The 12,536-nt window shown below is 40.0% G+C and overlaps 1 protein-coding gene across 8 annotated transcripts in view; it reads left to right on the forward strand.

Annotated features, from left to right (window-relative positions):
* The window catches only part of LOC136866132 (SWI/SNF-related matrix-associated actin-dependent regulator of chromatin subfamily E member 1), a 221,649-nt gene that overhangs the window by 139,986 nt on the left and 69,127 nt on the right, over positions 1 to 12,536 (forward strand). For all 8 annotated transcript variants that reach the window (XM_067142826.2, XM_067142828.2, XM_067142827.2 and 5 more), the window contains one exon: positions 8,922 to 9,023. In XM_067142826.2, coding sequence (XP_066998927.2) covers positions 8,922 to 9,023 — 102 coding nt within the window. The remainder of the gene's footprint in view (positions 1 to 8,921; positions 9,024 to 12,536) is intronic.

The raw sequence follows: 12,536 nt of genomic DNA on the forward strand, positions 1-12,536 counted from the left end.
AATGAGATGTAACAAATGACGTGATATGAGTATCTAAAACGGACTTTTATATGTACCGTAGGCCTAAAAGTCGTGTTCACCTAAAACAGACTTTTATATGTACCGCTGGCCTAAAAGTCGTGTTCACCGGGCGAGTTGGCCGTGCGCATAGAGGCGCGCAGCTGTGAGCTTGCATCCGGGAGATAGTAGATTCAAATCCCACTATCGGCAACCCTGAAGATGGTTTTCCGTGGTTTCCCATTTTCACACCAGGCAAATGCTGGGGCTGTACCTTAATTAAGGCCACGGCCGCTTCCTTCCAACTCCTAGGCCTTTCCCATCCCATCGTCGCCATAAGACCTATCTGTGTCGGTGCGACGTAAAGCCCCTAGCAAAAAAAAAAAAAACCGTCGTGTTCACCATTTATCGTCTTTTTACGTTTAGAAATACTGCCTTCCGACGAAAATAACTTAAATACATTCTAAGTTTGTTAAATAATAGTATGTGTAGAATGTTTACATGTACAATTTTAGCTCTTTATAACCTAGAAGTCATGTGTTCGCTGCACAAAATTTTGAGGTTATCGCATATTGGACCCCCCTTTACTATTTTTGGCTGTGAAAGGTGGGGGGAAAGGGGGTCTAATACGCGAGTAAATACGGTAAGTCCCGTGAACAGTGTTCTTGCAACATAAGACATTTTAATTTCCTGTTCACAAATAGACATGTTCTGGGTATTTCTGATGTATCGTACATCAGCTTACCTCCAGATTCCGCCAGTCCTTCTGCTGTGCCCTTGACTTCCCATGGCTCTTGAATAAGGGCCACGTCAATAGCCTCGGACTTGAACTTCCTAGCAAAATTGGCCACAGCTGCTTTAGATTGGCCTGAAGGACCTTGAGGTCCATCTTTATCAACCCTGGGTTTCGTTTCTCCCCTGATGACTTGAAACTTGATCTGCCCAAGTCCGAGCTTAGCCTGAAGGCTTCTCTTTTTGAGCTCTTCAAAGTCTCTTTCACCAAGGGCTAAAACGACTGTCCTTCCTGTCTTATCGATTGAAGTGGCATTCGGCACTCTCCACTCTTGTGTTAGAAGTTTGATATCATGCTGATTGATTCTGACAGCAGTCTGCTCTACTGGAGCTTCTATCGCCATTTCTTGTTTTGAGTTGGCAACAGTCTGTCCAATTGGAACTTCTGTCTCCATTTTTTCATCTTGGGCTTGCTCCCGGATCTGCTCTACTGGGAGCTTCCTTGGCTTCCCTTGATGTCAAAATTTTTGAAATTGGTTCTTTTTAAGCATCCATATTTCAATCAGTCATAGGATTTTTGCCCCTTCTAGGCTCTTGAGCGTCATTCTCACCATCCATGGTGAGGCATACAGACAGAGATTGTCCTCCCGCAACTCAGGCTCTCCATAGCAGGGACCACGCCCCTCAGTCGCCCATCCAGCGGTTCGCCCCTGGCCCGAACCTAGCCAGGTTTGTTCTTCCTTCAGTAGGCCTACTCACGTGATCTCCACTTGGCATTATCATGACTGAGTTCACAGCCATGACTTTCCCCCTAGGTTGGGATCACCCCTTTCCCAAACCGTGGCTCGTCCAGGTTCCAGTACCCCGCAGTGAGCCTTCACCTCAATCACCAGCCCCACTTCACCTGAACCACCGTATCACCCATGTGGAGGAACCATGGATGCCTCTCTAGCATCCATGGGTGAGGCCTCCACTTCCAAGCCTTGACTTGGGCTAGTAACAAAAACAGGAAAGCTACTGAGTCATCGGAATTGGTAGCTCCCAAAAGATTTGCATATGTCTCAAAATCTGACACTCACATTATTCAAAATCGTTATTTTTTTTTTGGTTCTGTAATTAGGCTTAATAAGTCATACTGTGCCTTCCTGTATGCTGTTATTCCTTTATTTGAGAATCTCAATTCTACACTTCAGAGTGTTTCCTCTTACATTCTTAAACTACTAGAACTAATGATGAACTTGTTAAAGTTCCAGATTTGTTAAACCAAAAGTGATCAAAAGTTCCCTTTTATTGAAAGTTCAAGTTCCAGATTTGTTAAACCAAAATTGATCAAAAGTTCCATACCATTCTGTTGAGAATCAGAGAGACAATGTCTCTGGCGTTGTCATTGGCGTTGTGACAATGAACTTGGTGAAGAAACTTAATGATAGAGATAAATCAACATTCTTTTCATCTGCCAGGGGTTACTTCTGCACGGCATGTGATTATATTATTGAGTTCCCTCTCAATGATGAAGTACTGAAATATGCAAAGGTTGCAGATGTTTCAAAAATTGAAGATGCCCAGTTTTCTTCTGTACAATTCTTTATTAGAAGGATTTCCATCATTTTTCCCAAGGAAGGACAGTGAGTCGGTTGATGATGCAATGAATGTGCGTAAGAACCAATTTATAGCTCTTCAGATTGATGACTGTGCTACTGTTGAGAGTGAGAATCTGACAGATGGCACTAAATGGTCTCACTTGATGAACGTTCGTAGAACTGATGGTGTTCCTAAGTATGATAGGATATCCAGGCTAATACTTTCTGTTCTGACTCTACCGCACAGCAATGCTGAGTGTGAACGTGTGTTCAGCTTAGTGAAAAAGAGCCAAAATCAGTTTAGGGTCCTCAATGTCAAATGAAATTCTAGATTCTATTTCTGTTTTGAAAACCAGAAGTACTGGTCAATGTTACTCGAGTAGTTTTCCTCCAGAATTTCTGTAGAAAGCAAAGAAAGCGACTCATCTCCATCTGTCCTCTCCAACCTGTGATGGATAATAGCCTGCATACTGTGAAATTGACAGAATTTTGTAAATAAGTGTACATGTTTAGTTTAATTTTGGCGGTGACATTCATATTGTGACCTGCAAGTTTAGAGTGCAGAAAAACACTGTTTCTGCACTGTTTGAAATGTTCCCAGTGTAAAGTGAAAGCAGATGAGCACTCATCAAGATGTAACTTTGTGTAAGTATTTAATTTCAGGGGTGATCATAACACGTAAAGTAGAAGTCCGCTATAGCGCGTACGGCATATAACGAGAACTCCGTTATAGCGACGATTGTCTGTCCGTTCAAAATTCCTCTATTAAACTGTGTATCATCCTTCGATTACAGCGAGAGCCTTATCATTGACGCATCCATTATTACGAGCGATTAAGCACGTGCGATGTTTTTCCATTACCAATATTTATGCATCCTAGTGATGATATTGCATGTGATCGATTACTTTCGGCATCGTTTCCTCGCTATGTCCACTAGTGAGTTCTCTCGTCGACATTCGAAGGCGATGTTCGAGTCGATTTGTAATACCCGTCGACTGCTGTTCCGTAAAGAAACTTAAGTGAAAGAGAACATATTTTCGTAAAAAGTGCGTAAATGTGTCCTATAACGGTTGTTAACTCGTTAAAAATTAAGGCTGACTAAACGACTGCTTAATTTTGAGGCTAAATACTGCAATTAAGTAAGAATGGGATACACCTCGAGATATGGCAGAGTACTTCATTGATTATAGAGGTTAGTTTATATTTTCTCACGTCTGGTTAAATTACGGAAAGGCTATTATGAAAATTTATAGCGAGAAGGTTATAATTTTTCAACTGGCGCTTGAAGTGTGTTTTCATCATACGTATAGTATGGTTAACTTAGGATAGGTGACGCTGTTTAAATAAGAAAACTGAAACGTTGCAACAAAATGCGGTCAATCATCTTCGGTTCGATATAATTCACTTTGTGCATTTGCAACCTCTCTCCTCGACATTCAAAGGCGATGTTTGAGTTGATTAGTAATATCCATCAACTGCTGTTCTGTAAAGAAAATTTGAAATGAAAGAGTATAACACGTTTTTGTAATAAACGCGTAAATAACATGGCTGATAGCAGTTCTTAACTCGTTAAAAAAGACTGAAGTAAACTATATCTTAATTTTAATGTTATATATGGAAATTAAGTAAGAATGCGATACACCTCAATATTTATCAGAATTCATCACTGATTTCAGAGGATATTTCATATCTTCTCACATCTAGTTAAATTTCAGAAAGGCTATTTACATGTAAATATTTAGCAAGGATGTTATCATTTCTGTACATCCGTTTCAAATATGTTTTCATGGTACATATTATAACCGTAAAAGTTTGTTTTGATGGCTAGCTGAACACAAGACTCAACACAGGGGTGACCATTCCTTATCTGACTTGTTACAGAGGAGAGGTATGTAAGATAAGTATAATGGAAAGCTAATTTTAAGTTTATTCATGAAATAGTCAGAATTTTGACATCACCTCAGCACAGCAGTTACAATGAGTACTTCTCCTGGGGTTGAACTGGTCCTGATACATTGCCCGGTCGCAATGTTTGCTCACTGGCCACCATCTTCCAAGCCAGTCTCGAATGTCTCGGAGGTCTGGATGGTCTAGGAGCGCTCGTGGTCTTGGTTGTAACGTTGCACTGGGGTATGAAATGGATTCAAAGTAATTGATCTGCACAAATGAGTTATGGTTAGTAGCGATTTTTAAGGAGTCATGAGTTGCACTCAGTTGTCTTCACAGTGAGATTTCGCTAATTAATTAGAACACAGTCATTACTGATGGATTAAATTGAACTCATAATTAAACTTGTGATGCATTAATCACGTAAACTAAAAGCCACCTTGTTAAAGTTAAGTGTGAGAACTTTGTCCGAATAACGATGTAGAAAACAAGGTATCCCGTTTTAACACTTCACACAACATCAAACGAAAAAGAAAAAGTTCCGTGAATTTAGTCCCGTTCACTATTGAAAATGGCAAAAGAAAACACTGTCCTTCCTGGAACCATCCTGGGTTCGACACAAGTCTTATCAGGATAATTATGGAATGTTAAATGCACCAGATCTTTTAAATACAATACTGAGTTTATGCTCACTTAAGAATCTGGACACTTGTAAAATAGAATCAAAGTTCGACGACACTGTTAAATGTGATTAATTATATCGGTCGTTCGTAACATAGACGTACAGTTTAAAAAATGTTCCAACACCTTTGGTAGAACAACTGTGCACTGTGATGCTTCACTACCGTAAATTCAATAACCTGAACAGTCTGAAAATATTGCATTATGTTTCACTACTAGCACAGTTTATCATTTGTCAAAATTAAATATAAAATTGTGGACAATTCTGATGATCACGTTTCAACACTTTCAGTATTCAATGTAAAGTTAATCACTTTCGTTCAAATACGAACATCAAATTATATTAGCGTAACATCGTATTAGGAGAAAATGTAAGTTTCAGTCACACTGTTCTCGTAAATGGTAGAACTTCTCAGCTGTTAACATTTCAAGTAAGGCGCAATTTCTATCACCACACACACGACACTGAAAATATTCTAAGTCTTGTAGTGCGTCGTAATACGTGGACTTAAACTTTCGCAGAGGGTCGAACTGACGACTTACATTATGACCACAGAATACCCAACAGCCGGCCGTCCGATCTCGGCTGTGGTACAAGGTGAACTGGCTTGACAAGCGAAATGCCTGCCTTTTTATTCAGTATCCCCAAGAAATTGTAATTGCTAATATCTTCTGTAATTTTCGATAGATCTCCTTGAAACTTAGGAATCATGATTATAAAAAAATAGGCTACACGGTGATGTACTTCATTTGTTCATATCTTAATTCATTCAGAAGAAATTAATGATGGAAGGGAATCGAACATTCCATCGTCTGGCGTAATATAACCTTGACCATCGTGACGTATCACTTCCCCGCTGCTCTCAGCTTACATGCTCGGCAGGTAGCATAACTCCACACACCAGGGACTTTAACTTAGAACTGTGTAACGGGTATAATATACAGTTAGGTTAGATGACGCTGTTTGAAGAAGAAAACTGAAGTCTTTGCCACAGAAACCTATAGAGTGATACCATATTTCTCAGAATCAAAGAATTTTATTTTCCTCAGAATCTCATGCGAAAACTCAAGGGTTGTTTTGCATTCGCGGCCTAACAGTAAGTTAATGGATACCACTGGCAACTACCGCGGTAACCATGCTGCTTCTTTTCGCGCGCGCGCACACACACACACACACACACACACACAAAAGTCATTGACAATAAACGACCGCCTCTTTATTATACAACAAATATGTATAAAATCTTACAGGTTCTACCTTTTTCGATACAAAAACAATGTTGTCAGATGTTTTACAACATATTTTTCACATAAAATATACAGCAACATACAACAATATATTTTATGTGTATTGCCAAGTCTCTTTTTACTGTCACGCAGCTGATGATGGCGCCGTAACTAGTACTGCAATTAAAGATATGTTGTAAAACATCTGACAACATTGTTTTTGTATTGAAAAAATTGGAACCTGTAAGATTTTTGAAGTATTTGTAATCTCAGTTCAATATGGGTAAATCAAGATGAAGTTTCTTTATTATACATCGTTAGCCATGACAACCGGTTGTACAGTGCCTGTGTGTAACGTCACTGGATCTCAGGAAATAGTGAAGAGAGAATGGCATTCTCAAATCTGCCGAACGGCATCAAAACATGCGATCCTTTGAATTCTTAGAAAGGCCATGGCTACTCAGTGGCTGAGTTATAACGTGTCTATTGTACTTGACGCTTAGTAAAGGTAAGTTTTATAGACAGTAGGAATATTTTCGCAATGGATAGTTGTATTGTAAAGATACGTGGAAAGGGTATTGCCGACAAATTTTCAACGGGTTCTCATTGCTATTATGATGCCAATTTTAAGTTAATGGTTATTAAACACTCGGAAATGTAGAATAATTGTGCAGCCGCAAGAAAATACGGCATAGGCCTAACTAAAGCCAATATTTGGCGTTGGAATGAAGACAAAGAGCTTAAAAAAATGCGTGCTGTACAAAAAATGCATTCAGTGGTCGCAACAAGGACGCTTTAAAGAAGTCAAAGATAAAATTGTGAGGTATGTGCACAAAAAACGCAAGGGCGGAATGGCCATACCATGGCTCAGTAAACTCATTCGTTGACTTTCAACGTCCACGATTAGGCCTATACATCGCTAGCCGCTGAATTTGGACGAACCCGGCAAACAAAACATGCGTGTAGCAGTAGCTGATTATATCTGACGCTGATTAAAATTAACAGTTTTATAGAGAGCAAGAATAATTTCCTGATGAATCGTCGTATTGTAGAGACGCATGGAGTAGGTATTGCCGGCAAATTTTCAGCGGATTCTCTTCGGTATTATGCTGCCAATTTTAAGTTAATGGTCCCTAAACCCGTGGAAATAAAGAATAATTGTGCAGCCGCAAAAAAGTACGACATGACGAAAGTCAATGTTCGGCTTCTTAAAATAGTCTAAAATGCGTAGGCCTACTGTACAACAAAGGCATTCAGACGATTTTACAAAGTATTTTTTGAGCCTGATTTAAATTTTTTGAAGGAAAAAGTGGGGTTTGTATTGGATGCAGAGAAATACGGTACTATATTTTTTTCAGAATGAAATTAAACATACACATTCACGTAGTATCGGATTTCAAAAAATAACAAACAAGTAAGCCGTAGTGTGGATATCATGTGGAAACATAACTTTTTAAACAAACTGATTGCCGTTTCATACCGATTTTAATGTGGAGGGAGGGTGTTCCGACTTTTATACAAAAATAGGATATAACGACAATCCAATATAGCGAGTAAATTTTTCGCTGTTACGAATTCTCGAAAGGACTTCTACTGTAATTGACTTGTATTAGTATTGTTTGTAATCCCCCCCTTACCGTCCTTTTTCACTGTGTTTCAAGACTTTACGACGCATGCGTCTGTTGTTAAAATTTTTCCACTTTAGGATCTTCTGGATTTCTCTTCTTGAAAGTATGCGGTATTGAGTTTTATGAAACCTAATTTCCTGTACCAAAAGCATTGTCAAGGAAATAATATAGCTGTCTCTTTTCTGATCAACAAAGACTTCAGTTTGTAAATAACACATAGTAGTTTGATAAATGGATGGTGGAAGAGAGAAAATTACACAAGAATGAAGCACTGTGAGAAAATGTTAATTTACTTAGCCAGTCATCCGTGCAACGATACGAAATAATTACATGAATTAATGTAGCCTGTCATCATTCTATGAAGAAGTGTGATAGGATAGACAGGGGAGGACAGACTAAGAAATGAAGACATCTGGAAGAAGTTTGGAGTGGAAAGTCTTTACAGCAGAATGGAGAGGGATAACCTTGGATGGTTTGGACTAGTTACAAGGATGGAAGGGGGCAGTTGCCAGGGTGGATGATGGAGACCCAGATAGGAGGAGGGAGGACAAGAGGGAGACACAGGTAAAAATGGTTGAAATCTATCAAGGGTAGTATAATTAGAAGAAATCTGGATTCGAACACAGTTAAGGAAGAACAGTGATACTTGGATAGAGGAAGATGGAAAGGTTTCATAAACATCCCAACTTGGAGCTGGATGAGGGAGATAAATGTTGATGAATACTGTGTTCTCTTTCAATAGAACTTCAGCAAGGCCATCATAGCTTTATACAATTATGAAAATTGTGAAGGGAAAAACATAACATCTTGAACATTTTTCTCCTAGCCCAATTTAAAACCTGTTCATAGCTTTATACAATTATGAAAATTGTGAAGGGAAAAACAAAACATGAACATTTTTCTCCTAGCCCAATTTAAAACCTGTTCATGAAGAAATTTATAAATCTTTTTTTTTTTTTTCCTGTCAAAGGTATGTAATGAAGATCATAAGAATATGTCAGTTTCCTGTTTTCTTGTAATCTTGATGTTTAAGGTAGGAACATTGTTCTTGAGAGTTGTAGGAGCCAGTTGGATTACATATCTGCACAAGTTGTGTATCATTCATTGATCCTTTTTTGATTCTTAATTACTGATAGGAAGAATAACCTTCTAGAGGTTTAAATATTTTGTCATATTTTTGTATTCCAGAAAAAATTGGAAGCAGAACTCCAACAAATAGAAGAGAAATTTGAAGCCAAGAAAAGAAAATTCATCGAAAGCAGTGAAGCCTTTCAGGAAGAACTGAAAAAGGTCAGGATATTTTCTATTATCTATTTTCTTACGAATATATTCTTTGTTTATGTTAGGAAATATACCGTATTTACCCAATTAATCCCCAATTATTATTTTTTTTAAATTTGAGGTCCAAATTCAGGGTGCAGGTTTTATTTGCGTCAAGGTTGGCAACATGCTCCTGGTTCATGTAGTTTTCGATGTTGGGTGTACAGTTATGCTTTGTATAACCGCAGGTGGAAGAAAACTGTCCCTGCACGTCATATTTAAATGGAAAACAATTCAAACTTTTAATTCAAAACTGCCTTTACATTTTTAAAAAGTAGTATTTCACAGAGAAATATTCGAATTTTCTCGGCGTCTCAATAGAACGCGTCTTCCGGAATGTGCGAATAATCCCTGCCTATTGCAAATTCAGATTAATGAAATATCTAAGGCCTACTTGCTAATTTTCATGGCAAATATATTTTATAGCAGTGATAATGCATTTTTATCATCTCAGATGTGTTCAAGCAAAGTAGCTATATCTGCCATGTTCATATTTGCGTAAATACCACTTGGAACTCAAGGAGTGATATGAAATGTTTGTTTATGCGTACGTTACCCTTTCGATGGAAGGAATTTTAGTTCATTTCATTTTTTTCAAAATGGTCCTTCCTAAACGTAGGGGGCGGGGAATATTCGCGTAAATACAGTATATTATAATTAATCCATAAAATAAATGTTTCCTAGCCCAGAAGACCCTTTAAAAGTGTAAATGATTTTTTCTTCCAAGTATTAACCTTTTCCAGTCCAACGTCGAGGGGCATCGTGGTTTATTTTAACTGGTCCAATGTCGAGGTCACCTCAACATTGTTTCGTTATACTTGAGAATATACACTGAAGAAAATGGATATTGCAACACCCAGAGGGAGTGGTGCTACATTGCTGCAATTGAACATGCAGGACGAGTGTTCGGTTGTGATTCGATGATTACACTTTCAGGTCCCCCTGACCGCAAGTTTGGACAACAATCAATACAGGATGTGCCCACCACGAGCTGCAATACATTGATGAATTCGTCGAGGCATGGAGTCAATAAGCCCCTGGATCGCTTCCTGAGGAATTGTGGCCCATGGTTGCTGCACTGCACGGGTCAGTTGTTTCAGAGTTATGGGTGGTTGAGGACGGTTGGCCAGTTGTCGACCCATCATGTCCCACACATGCTCAATAGGACTGAGGTCCGACGATTTGGCGGGCCATTCTAAGGCTGTGATGTCGTGGAGAGCTTTTCTGGAGATGCGTGCAGTGTGAACCCAGGCATTGTCCTGCTGAAACATCCCATTAGCAATGTTCGCCATCATAGGAACAACCACTGGATTGAGTACCCTATCAACGTACTGTCCAGCAGTCATAGTGCCCTCAACAAACACTAATTGTGATTTCACCGGGCGAGTTGGCCGTGCGCGTAGAGGCGCGCGGCTGTGAGCTTGCATCCGGGAGATCGTGGGTTTGAATCCCACTGCCGGCAGCCCTGAAGATGGTTTTCCATGGTTTCCCATTTTCACACCAGGCAAATGCTGGGGCTGTACCTTAATTAAGGCCACGGCCGCTTCCTTCCAACTCCTAGGCCTTTCCTATCCCACCGTCGCCATAAGACCTATCTGTGTCGGTGTACATAAAGCCCGTAGCAAAAAAAAAAAAATGTGATTTCACATTAAAGCCAATAGCTCCCCAGACCATAATGCTTGGTGTTGGCCATGTGTGCCTCTCGACAATAAGATCTGGGCGGCCCCTCTCCCCGGTACGTCGGCGCACACGATTCCGGCGATCACTGCAGGCAAGACAGAAGCGTGATTCATCACTAAGGACGACCCAATGCCATTCGTCGACCCACGTCGATCTTTCTCGACACTAGGCCAGCCTTACACGTTGCTGTTGTGGGGGTTAATGGAACACCTTCTGCAGGGACACGGGCTCGTAAGCCAGCTGCGTGCAGGCGATTACGAACTGTTTGTTGTGTAACGTGGGGTGCCACAGCTACTCGAATTTGGGCTGCTGTTGCATGGGGTTCCATCTGGGCCATCCCAATGATGCGGCGATCCTCTCTCACAGTTGTCCGTCGCATTGGGCCTGTGCCAGGTCTACGAGTGTGGGTACCTTCAGTTGTACCATAGATCATCATCAATACTGATCTGCATTTAGGGCAGTCGCCCAGGTGGCAGATTCCCTATCTGTTGCTTTCCTAGCCTTTTCCGAAATGATTTCAAAGAAATTGGAAATTTATTGAACATCTCCCTTGGTAAGTTATTCCAATCCCTAACTCCCCTTCCTATAAATGAATATTTGCCCCAGTTTGTCCTCTTGAATTCCAACTTTATCTTCATATTGTGATCTTTCCTACTTTTATAGACGCCATTCAAACCTATTCGTCTACTAATGTCATTCCACGCCATCTCTCCGCTGACAGCTCGGAACATACCACTTAGTCGAGCAGCTCTTCTTCTTTCTCTCAATTCTTCCCAACCCTAACATTGCAACATTTTTGTAACGCTACTCTTTTGTCGGAAATCACCCAGAACAAATCAAGCTGCTTTTCTTTGGATTTTTTCCCGTTCTTGAATCAGGTAATCCTGGTGAGGGTCCCATACACTGGAACCATACTCTTGTTGGGGTCTTACCAGAGACTTATATGCACTCTCCTTTACATCCTTACTACAACCCCTAAACACCCTCATAACCATGTGCAGAGATCGGTACCCTTTATTTACAATCCCATTTATGTGATTACCCCAGTGAAGATCTTTCCTTATATTAACACCTAGATATTTACAATGATCCCCAAAAGGAACTTTCACCCCATCAACGCAGTAATTAAAACTGAGAGGACTTTTCCTATTTGTGAAACTCACAACCTGACTTTTAACCCCGTTTATCAACATACCATTGCCTGCTGTCCATCTCACAATATTTTCGAGGTCACGTTGCAGTTGCTCACAATCTTGTAACTTATTTATCACTCTATAGAGAATAACATCATCCGCAAAAAGCCTTACCTCCGATTCCACTCCTTTACTCATATCATTTATATATATAAGAAAACATAAAGGTCCGATAACACTGCCCTGAGGAACTCCCCTCTCAACTATTACAGGGTCAGACAAAGCTTCACCTACTCTAACTCTCTGAGATCTATTTTCTAGAAATATAGCAACCCATTCAGTCACTCTTTTGTCTAGTCCAATTGCACTCATTTTTGCCAGTAGTCTCCCATGATCCACCCTATCAAATGCTTTAGACAGGTCAATCGCGATACAGTCCATTTGACCTCCAGAATCCAAGATATCTGCTATATCTTGCTGGAATCCTACAAGTTGAGCTTCAGTGGAATAACCTTTCCTAAAACCGAATTGCCTTCTATCGAACCAGTTATTAATTTCACAAACATGTCTAATATAATCAGAAAGATGCCTGTCGGTCAACACGTGCAGCGACAGTCCTTAGCGATAATCCAGCCTCACACAGTCAAACGGCGACAGTTGTTGATAGCGT

Source organism: Anabrus simplex, chromosome 3 (genome assembly GCF_040414725.1).
Source record: "Anabrus simplex isolate iqAnaSimp1 chromosome 3, ASM4041472v1, whole genome shotgun sequence".
In the NCBI taxonomy this organism is placed as follows: Eukaryota; Metazoa; Arthropoda; class Insecta; order Orthoptera; family Tettigoniidae; genus Anabrus; species Anabrus simplex.